This window comes from Haemorhous mexicanus, chromosome 23, assembly GCF_027477595.1.
Source record: "Haemorhous mexicanus isolate bHaeMex1 chromosome 23, bHaeMex1.pri, whole genome shotgun sequence".
NCBI classification, from domain to species: Eukaryota; Metazoa; Chordata; class Aves; order Passeriformes; family Fringillidae; genus Haemorhous; species Haemorhous mexicanus.
The window spans coordinates 1,742,630-1,758,393 of NC_082363.1; the positions used below are offsets into that span (position 1 = coordinate 1,742,630).

General features: G+C 59.4%; 1 protein-coding gene across 3 annotated transcripts in view; it reads right to left on the minus strand.

Moving 5' to 3' along the window:
• Positions 1 to 5,025: 5,025 nt before the first annotated feature.
• The window catches only part of PAX7 (paired box 7), a 124,725-nt gene continuing 113,986 nt past the window's right edge, over positions 5,026 to 15,764 (minus strand). For all 3 annotated transcript variants that reach the window (XM_059866541.1, XM_059866539.1, XM_059866540.1), the window contains 2 exons: positions 9,566 to 9,812; positions 5,026 to 5,141 (listed from right to left, as the gene is read on the minus strand). In XM_059866541.1, coding sequence (XP_059722524.1) covers positions 5,026 to 5,141; positions 9,566 to 9,812 — 363 coding nt within the window. The remainder of the gene's footprint in view (positions 5,142 to 9,565; positions 9,813 to 15,764) is intronic.

The window sequence follows — 15,764 nt, forward strand, 5'->3', positions numbered from 1 at the left end:
GGTCACTGCTGGGTGGCCCCAGGTGGCCACAGCCAGGTTCCTGCTGTCCAGCTCTGTCCAGCTCTCCAGGTTTGGTCCCCATTGGTGGCCACAGGTGGCTGCAGGTGGCCACAGCCAGGTTCCCACTGTCTGGCTCTGTCCAGTTCTCCAGTCCCAGTCCCTGTTGGTGGCTGCGGGTGTCCACAGCCAGGTTCCTGCTGCCCAGCTCTCCAGGTTTGGTCCCTGTTTGTGGCCCCAGGTAACTACATGTTCCTGCTGTCCAGCTCTCCAGTCTCAGTCCCCGTTGGTGGCCCCAGGTGGCTGCAGTGGCCCAGCCAGGTTCCTGCTGTCCCACTGTTCACGCTCTGTCCTGTCCCAGCTCCAGGCCCTCCCCCGCCGTGTCCCCTCCCCGTCCCACCCACCCCCCGAGTTTGTCTCTTGTCAGCAGAGCTGAGGTTGGCAATCCATGAAACAAAACTGAACCAACAGAACAAAACCAAAAGTTACTTTTGACTTTCATACATGAACAAAAGGAAGAAATGAAACAAAACAAAAAGCAAAAAAAAACCCCAAGCCCGAAATCAACCCCATCCCACCCCGAAGATTCTGGAATGTCTTTTGAAAACACACAATAGGCAAATTTCTACAGTTCATCCCCCCATCCCCTTTTTTCCTTATTTTTAAATTTTTTTTACATTTTTCTTTTTTTTTCTTTTTTTTTCTTTTTTTTTTTTTAACTAGCACAGCACTCACTGTGGGTTCTTTTTTTCCTTAGTATATAAAAAAAAAAAGTCAACTTTCTATAAACATACAGCACATGACCAAATTTCCCAACTAAATGTACAAAGTGCGACCACGAGGGGAAGGTCAGAGAAGAGCTATTTGTTCCTCTAGGAATTCTATTTACAGCCGTGCCCAGCTGCCCACGGACTCTCTGGGGAAGGGGATTGGCAGGGAGGTTTCTGCAGCTCCCTCTCTGGAATTTCAGGGTTTTTTGGGGTCCTGCCCTCGGGTGAGGCGGCCTGGCCCGGCTGTCCATGGGTGAGGTGATGGAGGAGGGAAGAGCAGGAGCAGCAGCCACGGGATTCCCTGGAATGATGGAGCCTTTCCTTGCGGCTGGGCAGGCAGCGAGGAGGGCCCTGGGCCAGGAATTCCAGCAGCACAGAGGAGGGGGGGATCAGCACGGGATGGAATTGGGATCAGCGTGGGATGGAATTGGGATCAGCACGGGATGGAATTGGGATCAGCGTGGGATGGAATTGGGATCGGCACGGGATGGAATTGGGATCAGCACGGGATGGAATTGGGATCAGCACGGGATGGAATTGGGATCGGCACGGGATGGAATTGGGATCAGCACGGGATGGAATTGGGATCGGCACGGGATGGAATTGGGATCGGCACAGGATGGAATTGGGATCAGCACGGGATGGAATTGGGATCAGCACGGGATGGAATTGGGATCAGCACGGGATGGAATTGGGATCGGCACGGGATGGAATTGGGATCGGCACGGGATGGAACTGGGATCGGCACGGGATGGAATTGGGATCAGCACGGGATGGAATTGGGATCGGCACGGGATGGAATTGGGATCAGCGTGGGATGGAACTGGGATTGGCACAGGATGGAACTGGGATTGGCACAGGATGGAATTGGGATTGGCACAGGATGGAATTGGGATCGGCACGGGATGGAACTGGGATTGGCACAGGATGGAATTGGGATCAGCACGGGATGGAACTGGGATTGGCACAGGATGGAATTGGGATCAGCACGGGATGGAATTCCAGTGGTGAGGAGGAGGGATCGGCACAGGATGGAATTCCAGTGGTGAGGAGGAGGAGGGATCAGCATTGGATGGAATTGGGATTGGCAAGGAATGTAATTCCAGCAGCAAAGAAGAGGGATTGGCACAGGATGGAATTCCAGGGGCACAGAGGAGGAGGGATCGGCACGGGATGGAATTGGGATCGGCAAGGGATGGAATTCCAGTGGCAAAGAGGAGGCCACAGGCGGGAAGGTGCTCCCAGCTGGGGATGGTCAGAAATGTTGTTAAATATCAGGAAATCTCCCGTTTTAGCACTTGCTGTGAGTGGTGTCAAGAGAAATTCCAGCAGGTGCTGCCTGGAGACACCCCGATCCCTTCGGGGCTCCTGCTGGGAATGACATTTCAGCCAGGACTGGAATTCCGCGGGGCTGTCCCGTCCTCCGGAGCTCTGAAGTGCAAACACCACGACCCAGCAGAGGCTTCGCTGCTCCCTGAGATCTCCGGAGCAGAGCAGGGAGAGGCCTCGGGGTCACCCGAGCAGTCCGGGGCGCGGGGGCTCCTCTGTCCCCTCTGGGAATTGTGTCCCCTCCGTGTCCCTTCGGCCTCGCCGGTCGCAGGTGCCCCAGGAGAGGAGGTGGGGATGGAATTGCTCCCAAACTCTGTGATCCAGGGAAGGTCTGGGCTCCGTGTGTGGCACGAGGATTCCTGGAGCACCGAGACTCTGGGTTCAGGAGTCACCTGGGTTCAGCTCCTGCATGAGAGAGGTGCAGGAAAATCCCTCTGGGAATGTGGAGCTGGCTCTGCTGGAGGCGGGAAGTGAAGCTGATGGGAGCCACGTGTGACTCTGCTGGCACGCTGGGAATCCAGGACAGGGGAGCTGGCCCAGATGGCTGCAGGGACAGTGGCCTGGTGGCTCGTGATGAACGGGGAGGGGGCCAGGCAGGGGAAGAGCCCAGGGAGATGTTCCAGCTGCCAGAACATTCCAGCTGGTTCGGGAAGGGTGGGAGACGGGAGAACCAGGGAAGCCTCCTTCAGCAACCTGGAGCAGCCACGGGGTCCCTCAGTGCACAAAGGCAGAAAATTGTGTGAAAGCAAAGATCTGAGGGGCTCAGGGCATCACAAACCCCCACAGCCCACGGGGGACACCGAACTCTGCCCGTTGGGGACACAACTCTGCCTGTGGGGGACACAACTCTGCCTGTGGGGGACACAACTCTGCCTGTGGGGGACACCAAACTCTGCCTGTGGGGGACACAACTCTGCCTGTGGGGGACACAACTCTGCCCACGGGGGGTACACAACTCTGCCCACGGGGGACACAACTCTGCCCGTGTGGGACACTGAACTCTGCCTGTGGGGGACACAACTCTGCCTGTGGGGGACACTGAACTCTGCCTGTGTGGGACACAACTCTGCCTGTGGGGGACACTGAACTCTGCCTGTGGGGGACACAACTCTGCCTGTGGGGGACACTGAACTCTGCCTGTGTGGGACACAACTCTGCCTGTGGGGGACACTGAACTCTGCCTGTGGGGGACACAACTCTGCCTGTGGGGGACACAAATCTGCCTGGGGCCACCACGTCTCTCACACCTCAGCTCCTGCCCCATCCCAGGCCAGCTTTCCCGACCCTCTCCTGGCCAAATCTCCTGACCCTGCACGGGGAGGTGAGGGGTGACCTCTGCTCCGCTGGGAATGCTCAGGGATCACCAAGGGAAGCGTGTCAGGGATGCTCAGGGATCACAGCCAAAAGGGAAATGTGTCACCCTGGGAGGGCGGCGCCTCGGCAGTGACCTGGGGGTGCTGGCTGGGCCTGTCCGAGCAGGGACAGGAGGTGACACAAAGGCAGGGGAGGAGAAAAGTGGGGGGAGAAATTCAGAGAACAGGATCTGGCTTAGAGGGGGGAAGGAGAGAGAGGCTCCAGCAGCAGAGGGAGGGACTGTGGGAGTGGGCTGGGCTGGGAATGGATGGATGGATGGATGGATGGATGGATGGATGGATGGATGGATGGATGGATGGATGGATGGATGGATGGATGGATGGATTTATGGATGGATGGATGGATGGATGGATGGATTTATGGATGGATGGATGGATGGATGGATGGATGGATGGATGGATGGACGGACGGATGGAGCAAAGCTTTGTCCCGGCAGTAGAACAAGGAATGCCTCAGGAAGACGAATCCCATCCCTGCAGTGTGGAGAGGGGCAGCTGGGGGCCCCTTCCTGGCCTGGCTGCTGCAGAATCCCCTCAGCTCCTCTGTCCTGGCTCCACGTCCTGGGCAGGGCAGCACCTCCAGGCCCAGCTCCGTTCCCTTCCAGGCGACTCCCGTGGCAGAACCCGGCTCTGCTCAGCGAGTTCCCGGCCCTGCCTCTTGCCTTTGCTCCCGTGGCCAGCTCAGGGACAGCACGGCCACCTGGAGCCCTGCCCCATGTCCCCAGGGTGTGTCGGCAGTCCCTCCTCGGCCAGGCCAGCGCTGTCCCCGCTGCCGCCGCGCTGCTGCCGTGGCCTGGCGGTGACACTCGGCTCTGGATTGTCCCTCAGAAGAGCAGTGAGCGCCGCCCGTGCTCTTCCTCTCTGCTCCTCCTGCAACCATTTCTGTTTTCCAAAGGTCCCAGGCTGGCTGGAATTCCACCCCAGCCCTGCTTAGCAGCGATCTGGGAAGCCACCGGAGAGAAGGGAGGGTAGGCTGGGCTGGGGAAATTTGCTGTCCCTTGAATAAATGTTTTTCTGCTTTCATTTGTCTTTGCAGTTTGTTTGTTTGTTTGTTTTTTAAACAAGTCCTTATTTTTGGTCCATAGGTCTTCCGTGGTCCCGATTTACATCACCCTTAATGCTCAGCTGGATTATTCCTTCCTATACAACATTCACCAAATTTACAGCAACGGAAAGTAAAGGAAACAAAATGAAACTTTTTCTTTTCCTTTACAAAGGAAAAAAACCCCAAAGCGCTCAATTTGGCTTTGACTATGCCAGCTACCTAGGGAATGGAAAGTCCTGGAGTGTGGGGAATGTCGTGGCCCTGGAGGGAGGGCTGGACCGGGGTTGATAAATGCACACAGCCCGTGGTCTCTGGCCACAGGAGGAGTCAGGCCCCGAGGCCGGACCTGCCTCTGGAATGCTCTGGGGGAGCCGGATTCTGGGAGAGCTCGCCCTGTTTCCCATCTCCTCGGCAGCTGGGGTGGAACGGGGCAGGGAGGATCCCTGGGGCCGGCGGGGGTCTCCAGAGGTGTCTGGCGTGGGGGTCTCCAGGGCTCCCTGGCGTGGGGCTCTCAGTAGGCCTGGCCCGTCTCCACCGGCAGCAGCCCCAGCACGGCCGAGTGCTCGCCCAGCTTCATGCGGCGCTGCGTGGACAGGCTGACGTTCTTGGCCAGGTAATCCACGGCGGCTGCGGGGGAAAGGGACAGTGAGGACACGGGGGACGCTCAGCGAGCAGGCTTTCAGCCCTGCAGCACCAGGGACCTCCTGCTCTCCTGGGGAGGGCTCAGAGCCGGCATGGGGCTGCCAGGAGCTGCAAGGCAGCAGGGACAGCCCAGAGTTGTCACACACACCAGGGATATCCTGCTCTCCTGGGAAGGGGTCAGAGCCAGGATGAGGCTGTCACACACACCAGGGACCTCCTGCTCTCCTGGGGAAGGGGTTCACAGCTGGTCTGGGGCTGTCACACATGCCAGGGACTCCCTGCTCTCCTGTGAAGTGATTCAGAACCAAGCTGGAACTGCCAGGAGCTGCTGTGGGGCTCAGCCCAGCCGAGGGGAGGCCCTCAACTCTCTCAATGAACACCTGAAAGGAACTGAAATTCCGCATGGAAAAGGGGGGTTCTGAGGGAGCTGCCTGGAGGTTTGGGATAAACCTTCCAGGCTGCCACTCTGGGTGATGCTGCTGGCTGTGATTCCAGAGATTTCGCTGGAGGCTGCCCGGCTCTGGGCTCGCACCTGCCTCGGCCCCTGCTGAGTCACGGCTGTGAGCCCTGCCTGCCTCCCTCCATCCCACGGAAACCTCTTCCCTGGCTTCTACCGGGGAAGGGAGAGCAGCTCCAGCCCCGAGGGGACGGCGGGTCCCAGCTCCGCCGGCCGCCCCGGGCTGAGGGGACGGGGCTGGCACAGGACGGTGACACTGCTCATTAGCCGGGCTTCAGTCAAAGTCCCCCTCGCGCCTCTAATGGCCCCAATTAGATTAATCAGGAGCTGGCAGGAGCTGCCCGATCGCTGCCAATGAGTAAACAAATCTCAGCCATCAACGTCCTGTCAGCGGCGGGCCCCAGAGGAGCCCCTTCCACGCACCAATCCTGATTAGACTTGGCAGATCCATTAGAATTCCCTTCACGCTCCCGCGTTCCATCACCAGCATCATTAACGCGGCCCCGGCCTCTGGGAGAGGCGGATCCGCCGGCCACGCTCCCCGCCGGGAGGAACGGAGCGGCGCTGGGAGCGGGAGAGACCCGGGATAACCCAGCGGGAGCGGGAGGATCCCGGGATAACCCACCGGGAGCGGGAGGGATCCGGGATAACACACCGGGAGCGGGAGGGATCCGGGATAACCCACCGGGAGCGGGAGGGATCCGGGATAACCCACCGGGAGCGGGAGAGACAGGAGATAACCCACCGGGAGGGATCCCGAGATAACCCACCGGGAGAGGGAGGGATCCCGGGATAACCCACCGGGAGCGGGAGGATCCCGGGATAACCCACCGGGAGCGGGATGGATCCGGGATAACCCACCGGGAGCGGGATGGATCCCGGGATAACCCAGCGGGAGCGGGAGAGACCCGGGATAACCCAGCGGGAGCGGGATGGATCCGGGATAGCCCACCGGGAGCAGCAGCACGCCCGGGAGCGCTGGGTGTGCTCCCTGCGCCTTCCACGGGCTCGCTCCCCCAGGTCTCATCCAGACCTTTCCCTGATATTTCAGGGATTTCACCGCTCCGGGTGGGTGCTGGTGGCTCTGTCCCCGGTGTCACCCGGGCTGGGGGAAGGAGGGGGGCGAGCAGGTGGAGCCCACAAAATCCTGGAATCGTCAGGGTGGATGGAAAAGCCCTGGGATCACCGAGTCCAGACATCAGCCCAGCACTGCCCGTCCCCAAAGGCTGTCTCCGAGCACTGGATCCATTTCTGGGGACAATTCCAGGGCTGGCATCTCCCTGGGCAGCCCATGCTGTGCCTGAGCCCCTTTCCACGCAGGAATTTCCCCCAAAATCCAACCTGAGCCTCCCTCGGTGCTGTTTGAGGCCGTTTACTTTTGTCCGTCCCGTTCCCTGCGAGCAGAGCCCGACCTCGCCCAGCTCCAGCCTCCTGCCAGGCTGGGAATTCGACGGCAAAACCATCCTCCCAAAAAACCCCAAACATCCCTCGCTGTGCCGGTGGGAAGAGCCCAGAGTCACCAGGGGATCCCAGGCCAGAAATCAGGGATGGGGCTTGTTGGTTCAACGGGGCAGAAGCCAAAACAAACCCAGAAATTTACGGAAGGTGTTTGTTTGTTTGTTTAAGTGAGAGGGAAAGTGAGGCTGGGTTTGTCTGTGTAAAACTGGGAATGAGGAGAAGTGAGAGGAGAGGGATTCTCTGATTCCCAAATCCTGGGGCTGTCCCATCACACAGAGCCTGCCCTAACCCCATAAACCCCATTCCTATAATACAATTTATATTAATTAAATGATATAATTTATATAGTTTATATTATATAATATATACGATAATAATATAATATAATATATTATATTATATATAATATATAACATTATATTATATTATATTATATTATATTATATTATATTATATTATATTATATTATATTATATTATATTATATTATATTATATTATATTATATTATATTATATTATTTATATACCATTAATTACATAACATTATATACACCATGACATTACATACAATCCTAATGATACTTTGTGTTATGCAATTAATATATTTTATCACCTAAAAATAGTTTTGATGCTCTCGTGCCGCATCAGAGGAGGAAGGAGCACCTGATGTGAATAAATGACCCCGCGGGGTCACCTCACGCCGACGGGCGTTAAAACAGAATTTGAAAGGAAGTGAAGAATCCAAAAAGGAGGAGGAATTGGAATTGTCTGCAAAGCACAACAGGCACCGGGAAAGGCAGGAAAAAATGTCGTTATTCCAAGGTCAACTGCACGGAGGGGCTGCTCTGGGCAGCGCTAATTACCGCGGAGAGCTCGTCACCAACGGGGTGACAGAAACGGGCACGGGGGGCCCGGGAAACGACACAAACCGTGCGAGCGGCTCGAGCAAAAATTCCTGCAGCAGAGCGAGACAAACCCTCCTTTCTCCTTCCCCCTCTCTGCCAAACGCAGCTCGCCCCCCGATTTTATTTTTTACACACATGGGTGTGACTAACGCCTGGCCCAAGGGAATCTTTATTGGAAATACATGGTATCGGAATTTGTTTAAGATTTTTATCAATAGCACGTGTGTCCAGCCCCGCATCCAGAAGCGAGGGGAAGGTCGAGGGGTCACAGATCAAACTCCCGACAAACAAAAAGAGGAGGGGCGGGGGGGCCGCTATTGATCCCGTCTGCCGCCACAGCCGGTTCTCATTGAGGCCGCGCGTTAAGGACATTAAAGGGCTGTGACAGAGCGGGGCCGGAGCCGCGGCCGAGGGAGGAAAGGTCACCGAGGACACGCTGCGGGCAGCGGCAGCGCGCCCGCAGGAAGAGGATGCACCTTTAACCCTCGCGGGTCAGCGGCGCTGCGAGCGCCCCGCGGCCGGGACAGCGCGGCAGGTGAGAGCAGCCCGGCCCGGGGCTGTGCCTGACACCTGGCCGGGCTGTCCTTGTCACCCTGCCGGGCTGTGCCTGTCACCTGGCCGGGCTGTGCCTGTCACCTGGCCGGGCTGTCCTTGTCACCCTGCCGGGCTGTGCCTGTCACCCGGCCGGGCTGTCCTTGTCACCTCCAGCCAGGCTGTCCTTGTCACCCTGCCGGGCTGTGCCTATCACCTGGCTGGGCTGTCCTTGTCACCCTGCCAGCTTGTCCCTGCCACCCGGCCGGGCTGTCCTTGTCACCCTGCTGGGCCGTGCCTGTCACTTGGCCGGGCTGTGCCTGTCACCTTGCTGGGCTGTGCCTGTCACTTCCAGCCAGGCTGTCCTTGTCACCCTGCCGGGCTGTGCCTGTCACCTCCAGCCAGGCTGTGCTTGTCACCTAGCTGGGCTGTGCCTGTCACCTGGCCGGGCAGTCCCTGTCACCCTGGCCAGGCTGTCCCTGTCACCCATCTGGGACAGCTCCCACTGGCCAGGCTGTCCCTGTCGTCCAGGCAGAACTGCACCCCTGACCGGGGTGTCCCTGTCACCCAAAAGGGACACCACCCCCCTCACCAAGCTGTCCCGGTCACCCAGCAGGGACATCACCTGGGCCGCGCTGTCCCTGTCCAAGGGCAGCTCAGGGTTCCAAGCCCAGCCCTGGTGACAAAGGCGTTCTGCAGGAGAAGCTCCCAGTCCCGGCCTGGGGAGGGCAGGCAGGCGCAGCTCAGCTCGGCTTTACAAAGCCCAGCTTTCCTCCGGCTGAGCAGGGTGAGCCAGTCCCAGTGGTTTTGGGCACGGAGCAGGGGCTGGGAGCTGCCCTTTGCCGACAGAAAATTTCACCTGAAACATTTCCCTGGGGCTTTTGATTGGCCTGCGAGGGGAGGAGCAACCCACGAGCGGATTTCACTTCCAGCAGGACAAGTTTGTCCACGAGTTTCCCACTCAAAAGGCAGAACGTGGGTGCATAAATCCAGCCCCCAGCCAGGCCCTCCCTCGCTCCTGCGGTTCCCGGGAAGGGGGAATGGCTCCCAGCACTTACTCTGGCCGTACTGGCCGTACTGGTAGCCGGCCACGGGGTCCACGCTGTAGCTGGTGGTGCTGTAGGTAGGGGGACAGTAGGACTGCGAGGTCGGGAGGCTCTCCACGGACTTGATGGAGTCGCTGCGCTGGCTGCAGCTGGCCGAGATGGAGTTGGTGCTGTCCAGGCCGCCGTGGAGGGGAGAGATCGAGAAATCGGCCTGGGGCTGCGGCGGGACCCCGCTGGGGTTGCTCAGGATGCTCATCACCTGCAGAGACACCGAGGCACCGTCAGGGGCCGGCAGGGAGGAAAACGGCCCCGAGAGCGGCCCGAGAACGGCCCCAAAACGCTGCTTTGGGGTGGACAGCACCCACACGGGGCTGGCCGGGCGGGAGAGCCCAGCTCTGCTCCCCCAAACCCCGCCGGGCCTCCCCTTGGAGCCCCGAAGGGGGAGAACGCAACAATCCCACTCAGCCCACTCGGGTTTTTGGGGATATTTTGATGCCCTGCCAGGGATGAGCAGAGGGGCCACGGAAAACCAGGAGAAAAATCCCGATTTTCCCAAAGGGACGGTGAGGAAAAATGTTCCTGTTCTTGGGAAGTCCGGTTTGCAAAGGTCCCCGAGCAAAGCAGATCAAACCCTCGCTGCCTTTGATGCAGTTTCGGGGGCTGAAACGTCCGAGGTCTCTTTGCCCCCAAAAGTTAAAGGGTAACGGGTCCTGGTCCAGCTCCTTTCAGTGCTCCGGTGGAAAATGTAATTGAATTTGCGCACAAAAAATCTTCCTGCTTTGAGACCTGAACCAGATGAACTAATTGGGTTTTTGTTGATGTTTTTTTCTCCTTTTTTTTTTTTTTTTTTTTTTCCCCAGCGAAAATGCCAGATTTGTTCCTGGGGCTGAGCTGGGGGTGAGGCTCTGCCCTTCACACGGGGACCCCGGTCCCGCCAGGGATCAGCAGAATTTCCCCGGGGTAATTCCGAGTTAAGGGTGGAAAGGGCTGGCAGGGGAAGGGCCGGGGGTTCCTGAAGCCTCTCGGTCGCGTCGGAGCCGCCTTGGGCTGGGGCGGGGGGAGAGGGGACAGGGGACGGTCACCTCGGGGGGCCCGGCCGGCGCTCAGATGCCGAGCGGCTCCAAATCTCCGAATTTAGCATAACCTTATTGACATCAATTAAAGTGGCAAATTGGAAATATTTGGAGCCTGGCAAGTGGTAAAATGAGCCCTTTATCCGCCAGCAGCGGCCTGGTGAGCTTTTATGCCGGGCCTGCATTCTCGGCAAGGACACTGGGGGGGTTTATAGGGCCCAGGCTCCCCTTCCTGCTCACCCCGACACCTTCCCGGCCCCTCCTCCCTGCCCCGGCGGGCTCCGGGGTGAATGCCCAGCCACGAGCTGGCCTCTGCTTTCTAAAGCATCTCCTCCTCCCCCCGGAAGGGCTCGGGAGCGCTGCAAAGAAGCTTTGCCTCCATGGAAAATCCCCCTCCCGGCTCCGCTCCGGGAGGAGAATTTGTCCGGGAGGGGAACTCGGCGGCGGGGGGTGGAGGGGGTTGGGTAAAATCCTGGAAAATCCATCTAACCCCCAGCGCGGGGCTGGGCGTGGGGCTGGGGCACGGGAGGGAGATCTGAGTGAGGGAAGGGCTCCTTCCCCCCAGCCCTGGCTCGTTCCCCCCAGCCCTGGCTCGTTCCCCCCAGCCCTGGCTCGTTCCCCCCAGCCCTGGCTCGTTCCCCCCTCCATTCCTGTCTCGTTCCTCCATCCCTGGCTCCTTCATCCCTGGCTCGTTCCCCCCATCCCTGGCTCCTTCCTCTCCATCCCTGGCTCGTTCCCCCCAGCCCTGGCTCGTTCTCATCCCTGGCTCCTTCCCCCCATCCCTGGCTCATTGACCCCTCCTCCTCCTCCAGGCTTTCCACCCTGTGCCGAGCTCAGACTTCTCTGCTGCTCCCCCAGAGTTAAACCCGGCTCAGCTGCCCACTCCGAGCTTAGCAGAGCCTCGATCGGCTCTCCAGAGCATCTCAGCAGGGATTAAGCCCCGAGGTGCTTCCATGGGAATGTTCCGAAAATGCCCTAAAATTGTCCCTGTGGGGCTCCCCGGCCCAGGGACTGGGGGTGAAGAGAGGAAAGTGCATTTACCACTCAGGAGAGTGGGTTAATGCAGGACTGGGGTGCTGAGCTGTCCTGGGGGGGCAACACGGACCCCCTCAGGTTCTGCGAGTGGGGAAGTCACGGAAGGGCGGCCTGGGGGCTCTTCCAGCTGCAGAGTTATTTCTGAGCTCCCCCTAAAGCCCCCAAACCCTGATCTGGTTCAGCCCCAATCCCCTGGGTTCAGCTCCGGGCTGGAGCATCCCCTGGGCTGGAGGAGCTGGGTCTGTGTCCTGAGGGACACCCAGGACCCTCACACAGAGCCCCCAGACACAGCTGGAGTCAATTCACGGCTGTTTAAAACAACAAACGCGGGCAGAAAACACGGCGGTGGGGGTTGTGGGTTATTTCTGGAAGTTCTGCCCTCCCTCCTCGCCCTTGCTGAGCTGTCCAGGCCGGGCAGTGCTGCCTGCCCGGGGCTGGGAGCCCGCCTAGCCGGGCCCCGCAGGTGCAGAGAGGATTTCAGGGGCTGGGATCGCTCAGGGTTTGTGCTGCTCTCGCTCCCTCCCGGCCACGGCCCCGCAGTGCTCCAGCTGCTTCTGATTACCCCGAGAAAAGAACCGGCTCCCCAAGGCGGGGAGAGCCACATTAACACTTCCTTTTAGCAGAAAAAGGGGGATGTCGAGCAAGGCTGGCAAATGAAACCCAGATTCACACTCCAAATCCAGGGAGCGGGGCAGATGCTTCCACAAATCCCGCCGAGAAAAGGAATTGGCTTTAACCGGTGGGAATCAGGAGCGGTGCCTGAGCTCAGCTCGGCCCCGGGGTCTCTCCAGGCCGGCCTTGGCTCCAGCAGCCGGGCTCTGCTGAGATCCCGGTCCCTGCTCCCCCTCCGGGAGCCCTGCAGGGACACTGCCCTGCCGAGGGACAGATCAGGGGGACAAATTTCCCTCTGGGAATCCGCAAGGACACCGGGATTCCCTCCCAGCCCTGCAGAATTCCAATTCCTGCTCCGCCTCGGGGACCCCTGCAGGGACAGTGCCCTGCCGAGGGACAGCTCAGCCCAGCCCGAAGGGGACAGGAAGGGCTGAATTTCCCTCTGGGAATCCATCAGGACACCGGGATTCCCTCCCAACCCTTCCGGGGTGGGGAATGGCTGCCTCTGGGGCAGGAGATTCATCCCAGCTGGATGTTCCTGTGGATTTGGGGTGGCCGAGGGGACCCTGACAGCTCAGCTGAGCCCCAAAACTCTCTGGTCCCCTCTCCGAGAACGCTGACCATGGGAAGCCCCTGCCCTTCCTGGGCAGCTGAGGGGGATTTGGGGCTGGGATTCCTCTTCCTAGACGGGCTGAGGGGGATTTTGGGGCCAGGAATCCCCTGACCTTCCCAGGCAGGCTGAGGGGGATTTGGGGCTGAGAATTCCCTTCCCAGATGGGCTGAGGGGGATTTTGGGGCCAGGAATCCCCTGACCTTCCTGGACAGGCTGAGGGGGATTCGGGGCTGAGCTCCCTGAGCTCTGCACGGGTTCAGCCGAGGACAGATCTGACTTTCCCCAGCCCAGGACACGAAGGGGTTTGGAATATTGAGAGGTTTCCATTCCCTGCTTCCACCCTGCAGGGCAAACCCTGCAGAGCCCTCCCGGGCCCGCGTCCCCGGACTTCTCCTTCCAGCTGCAGAAACTCATTTCCCAGGCCACTTTTGAACTCTGGATCCCCTCCTCAAGAATGCAAAGTCCTTCTCCCTTCCCTCTCTGACCTTGCTGCCTTCTAATTTATGACTTCTTGGTGCATTATCATCCCTGACTAAAAATCAATGCCCGCTCCACATCTGCCGGGGTTTATCTGCAGGGGGATCTGCTCGCTGTCCATCAGCGGGACTGACAGCAGGACCGTCCCTCTCCCTCCCTCCCATCCCCATCCTCTCCCTCCCCTGGCCCAAATCCATCCTTGGGCTCACACTCGGGGCTGAGTCTTGCCTCGGGCCTCGTCTCCTGCCTTTCCCGAGGTCGGGAGGAGCGGGGAGAGGTCCTGGGCTGTGGGGTTGATGCACAAAGACCCTCCTGGATGAGAGCAGCAGCTCCCCCCTCACCTCCTGCTGCTGCTCCCTCCCTCCCCACCCTCCTCAGCAGCTCCCCCCGCTCCCCCCGGGACGTTTCATCGCTCTCTCCCCTGCTATAAAAGGAGGGGAGTTAAAAAAATGTAATTAATTCCCTCCATTTCTGAGCTGGCCCTCGGGGCCTGTGGCCGCGGAAGCTGCAGCGGGGGAAATGTGCACCCTTTATGATAAAGGAGCGGCTTTGGGGAGGGAAGCACAATTAGGACCTTCCAGCTGGGCAATCAGGATCTGCTTTTGGGGCGCAGGGGGCCGGAGGGGACCTGAGTGATGGGGACAGATAACAGAGGGACAAGGGCAGGGCAGCAGCCGGGTTCGGTGCCAGGCCTGGCCCTGGCAGAGCCGGCGGCTGCTCCTTGGTGGCTCCTGAGAGACACGGGACAGCCCCAGAGTGACCACGGCTCCTGCCCTAAAAACAGCCCCAGAGTGACCACAGCTCCTGCCCTGTGGGACATCCTGGAGTGACCACGGCTCCTGCCCTGTGGGACATCCTGGAGTGACCACGGCTCCTGCCCTGTGGGACATCCTGGAGTGACCACAGCTCCTGCCCTGAAACAGCCCCAGAGTGACCACGGCTCCTGACCTGTCCCAGGAGCTCCCCAGGATCCCCAGGTGACCCCTGTCAGCTCCTGGACACTGCAGGGACACACCCAGGGACATCCAGGGACACACCCAGGGACACACCCAGGGACATCCATAGACACATCCAGGGACACATCTGGGGACACATCTGGGGACACACTCAGAGACATCCATGAACATCCGGGGACACACCAGGGACATCCGGGGACACATCCGGGGACACACCAGGGACACATCCAGGGACACCCCGAAGGGCTCCTGGCACTGTGATTCCTGGTGCTGTGGTGCTGCTCTCCTGGGAACGGGGACAATTGAGGACAATCCTCCCTGGCCGGCAATGAATGGGATCCGTTGGACTTTTTGGGGGCACACCAGGCAAGAAGCCCAGGGAAATTCCCTGCAGGGGAGGCTGAAATCTCCCAGCTCCTGGGCTGTTCCCACTTCCCTTGCCCAGGCACGGCAAACCCTCCTGCTGGGAAACCCGCCGGATCCCCGGAATTTAGGGAGGACAAAGCCCTCCCAGCTCCTCCGGGGGGAGCTCGGTCACCTCCATCCCCGCTGCTCCAGCTCCTCTCCAGGTCGTGCCCTGCCCTCCCAGGCAGTTTTGGGAGGACCCAGCTCCATCCTTCCCATCCTCCCCTCTCACCCTGCTCGTGGCAGAAGGAAAAGCCCTTCCCCACATTAATGCTTTTTGATCTCTGTGGATTCATTTCCACTTGGCGGGAAGAGGAAGAGTCGATTATTCCACACATACATTAAATGGGAACAAAATGAAGAGGTGACTGTAGGACGGCTGAAAGCCGAAGAAAGAGTTAGGAGGAGATAAATACACTTTCCCCAAAGATCTCCACTTGAAAGGAGGATAAATATATGCAAATATGCCCCTAGGTAGGACTAAAATGACTTGTGTAGCAATCGCTAACACTGCACTCACAAAACCAAGCAATTAATTTCGAATATTTTCTAAATCACCGCAGCCAGCTGAGCTGGATCCCAGCATTCCCAACCGAGCACCCGCTACACTTGCTCTGCAGATCCAGAGGGTGCCTCCCCCTTCCTGCCCCGGGAAAATCCCCGATCCGGTCACTGCAGCCCCGCGCGTGCAGCGGCACTGCCAGGCAGGCTTTGGAGCAAGCTGGAGCCTGTGGTGGGGTTGGGTGGCCGGGGGTGCTCCTGAGGGCCCCTGCAGGTGTTTTCCAATCCCAGCGATTCCCTCCGGGGTGACCTTGCTGACCTCGAGCTCAGCCCTGGCTCCCTCGGCTGTGATCGAAGCCTCCACTTGGATTTTGGGGCATTCGAGGTTGGCAAACCCAGGGCTGATCCCCGGCCTCGCCCCCCGGGTGTTCATCCCCCCTCCAGGGGCGAGGGGAGCAGCGGAGGAGCCCCCCCAACCCCACTGCTCCTCCTGATCCGGGCCGGCTCCCGGGCTGCCCCTGGGGAGCTGCAAAATCCCA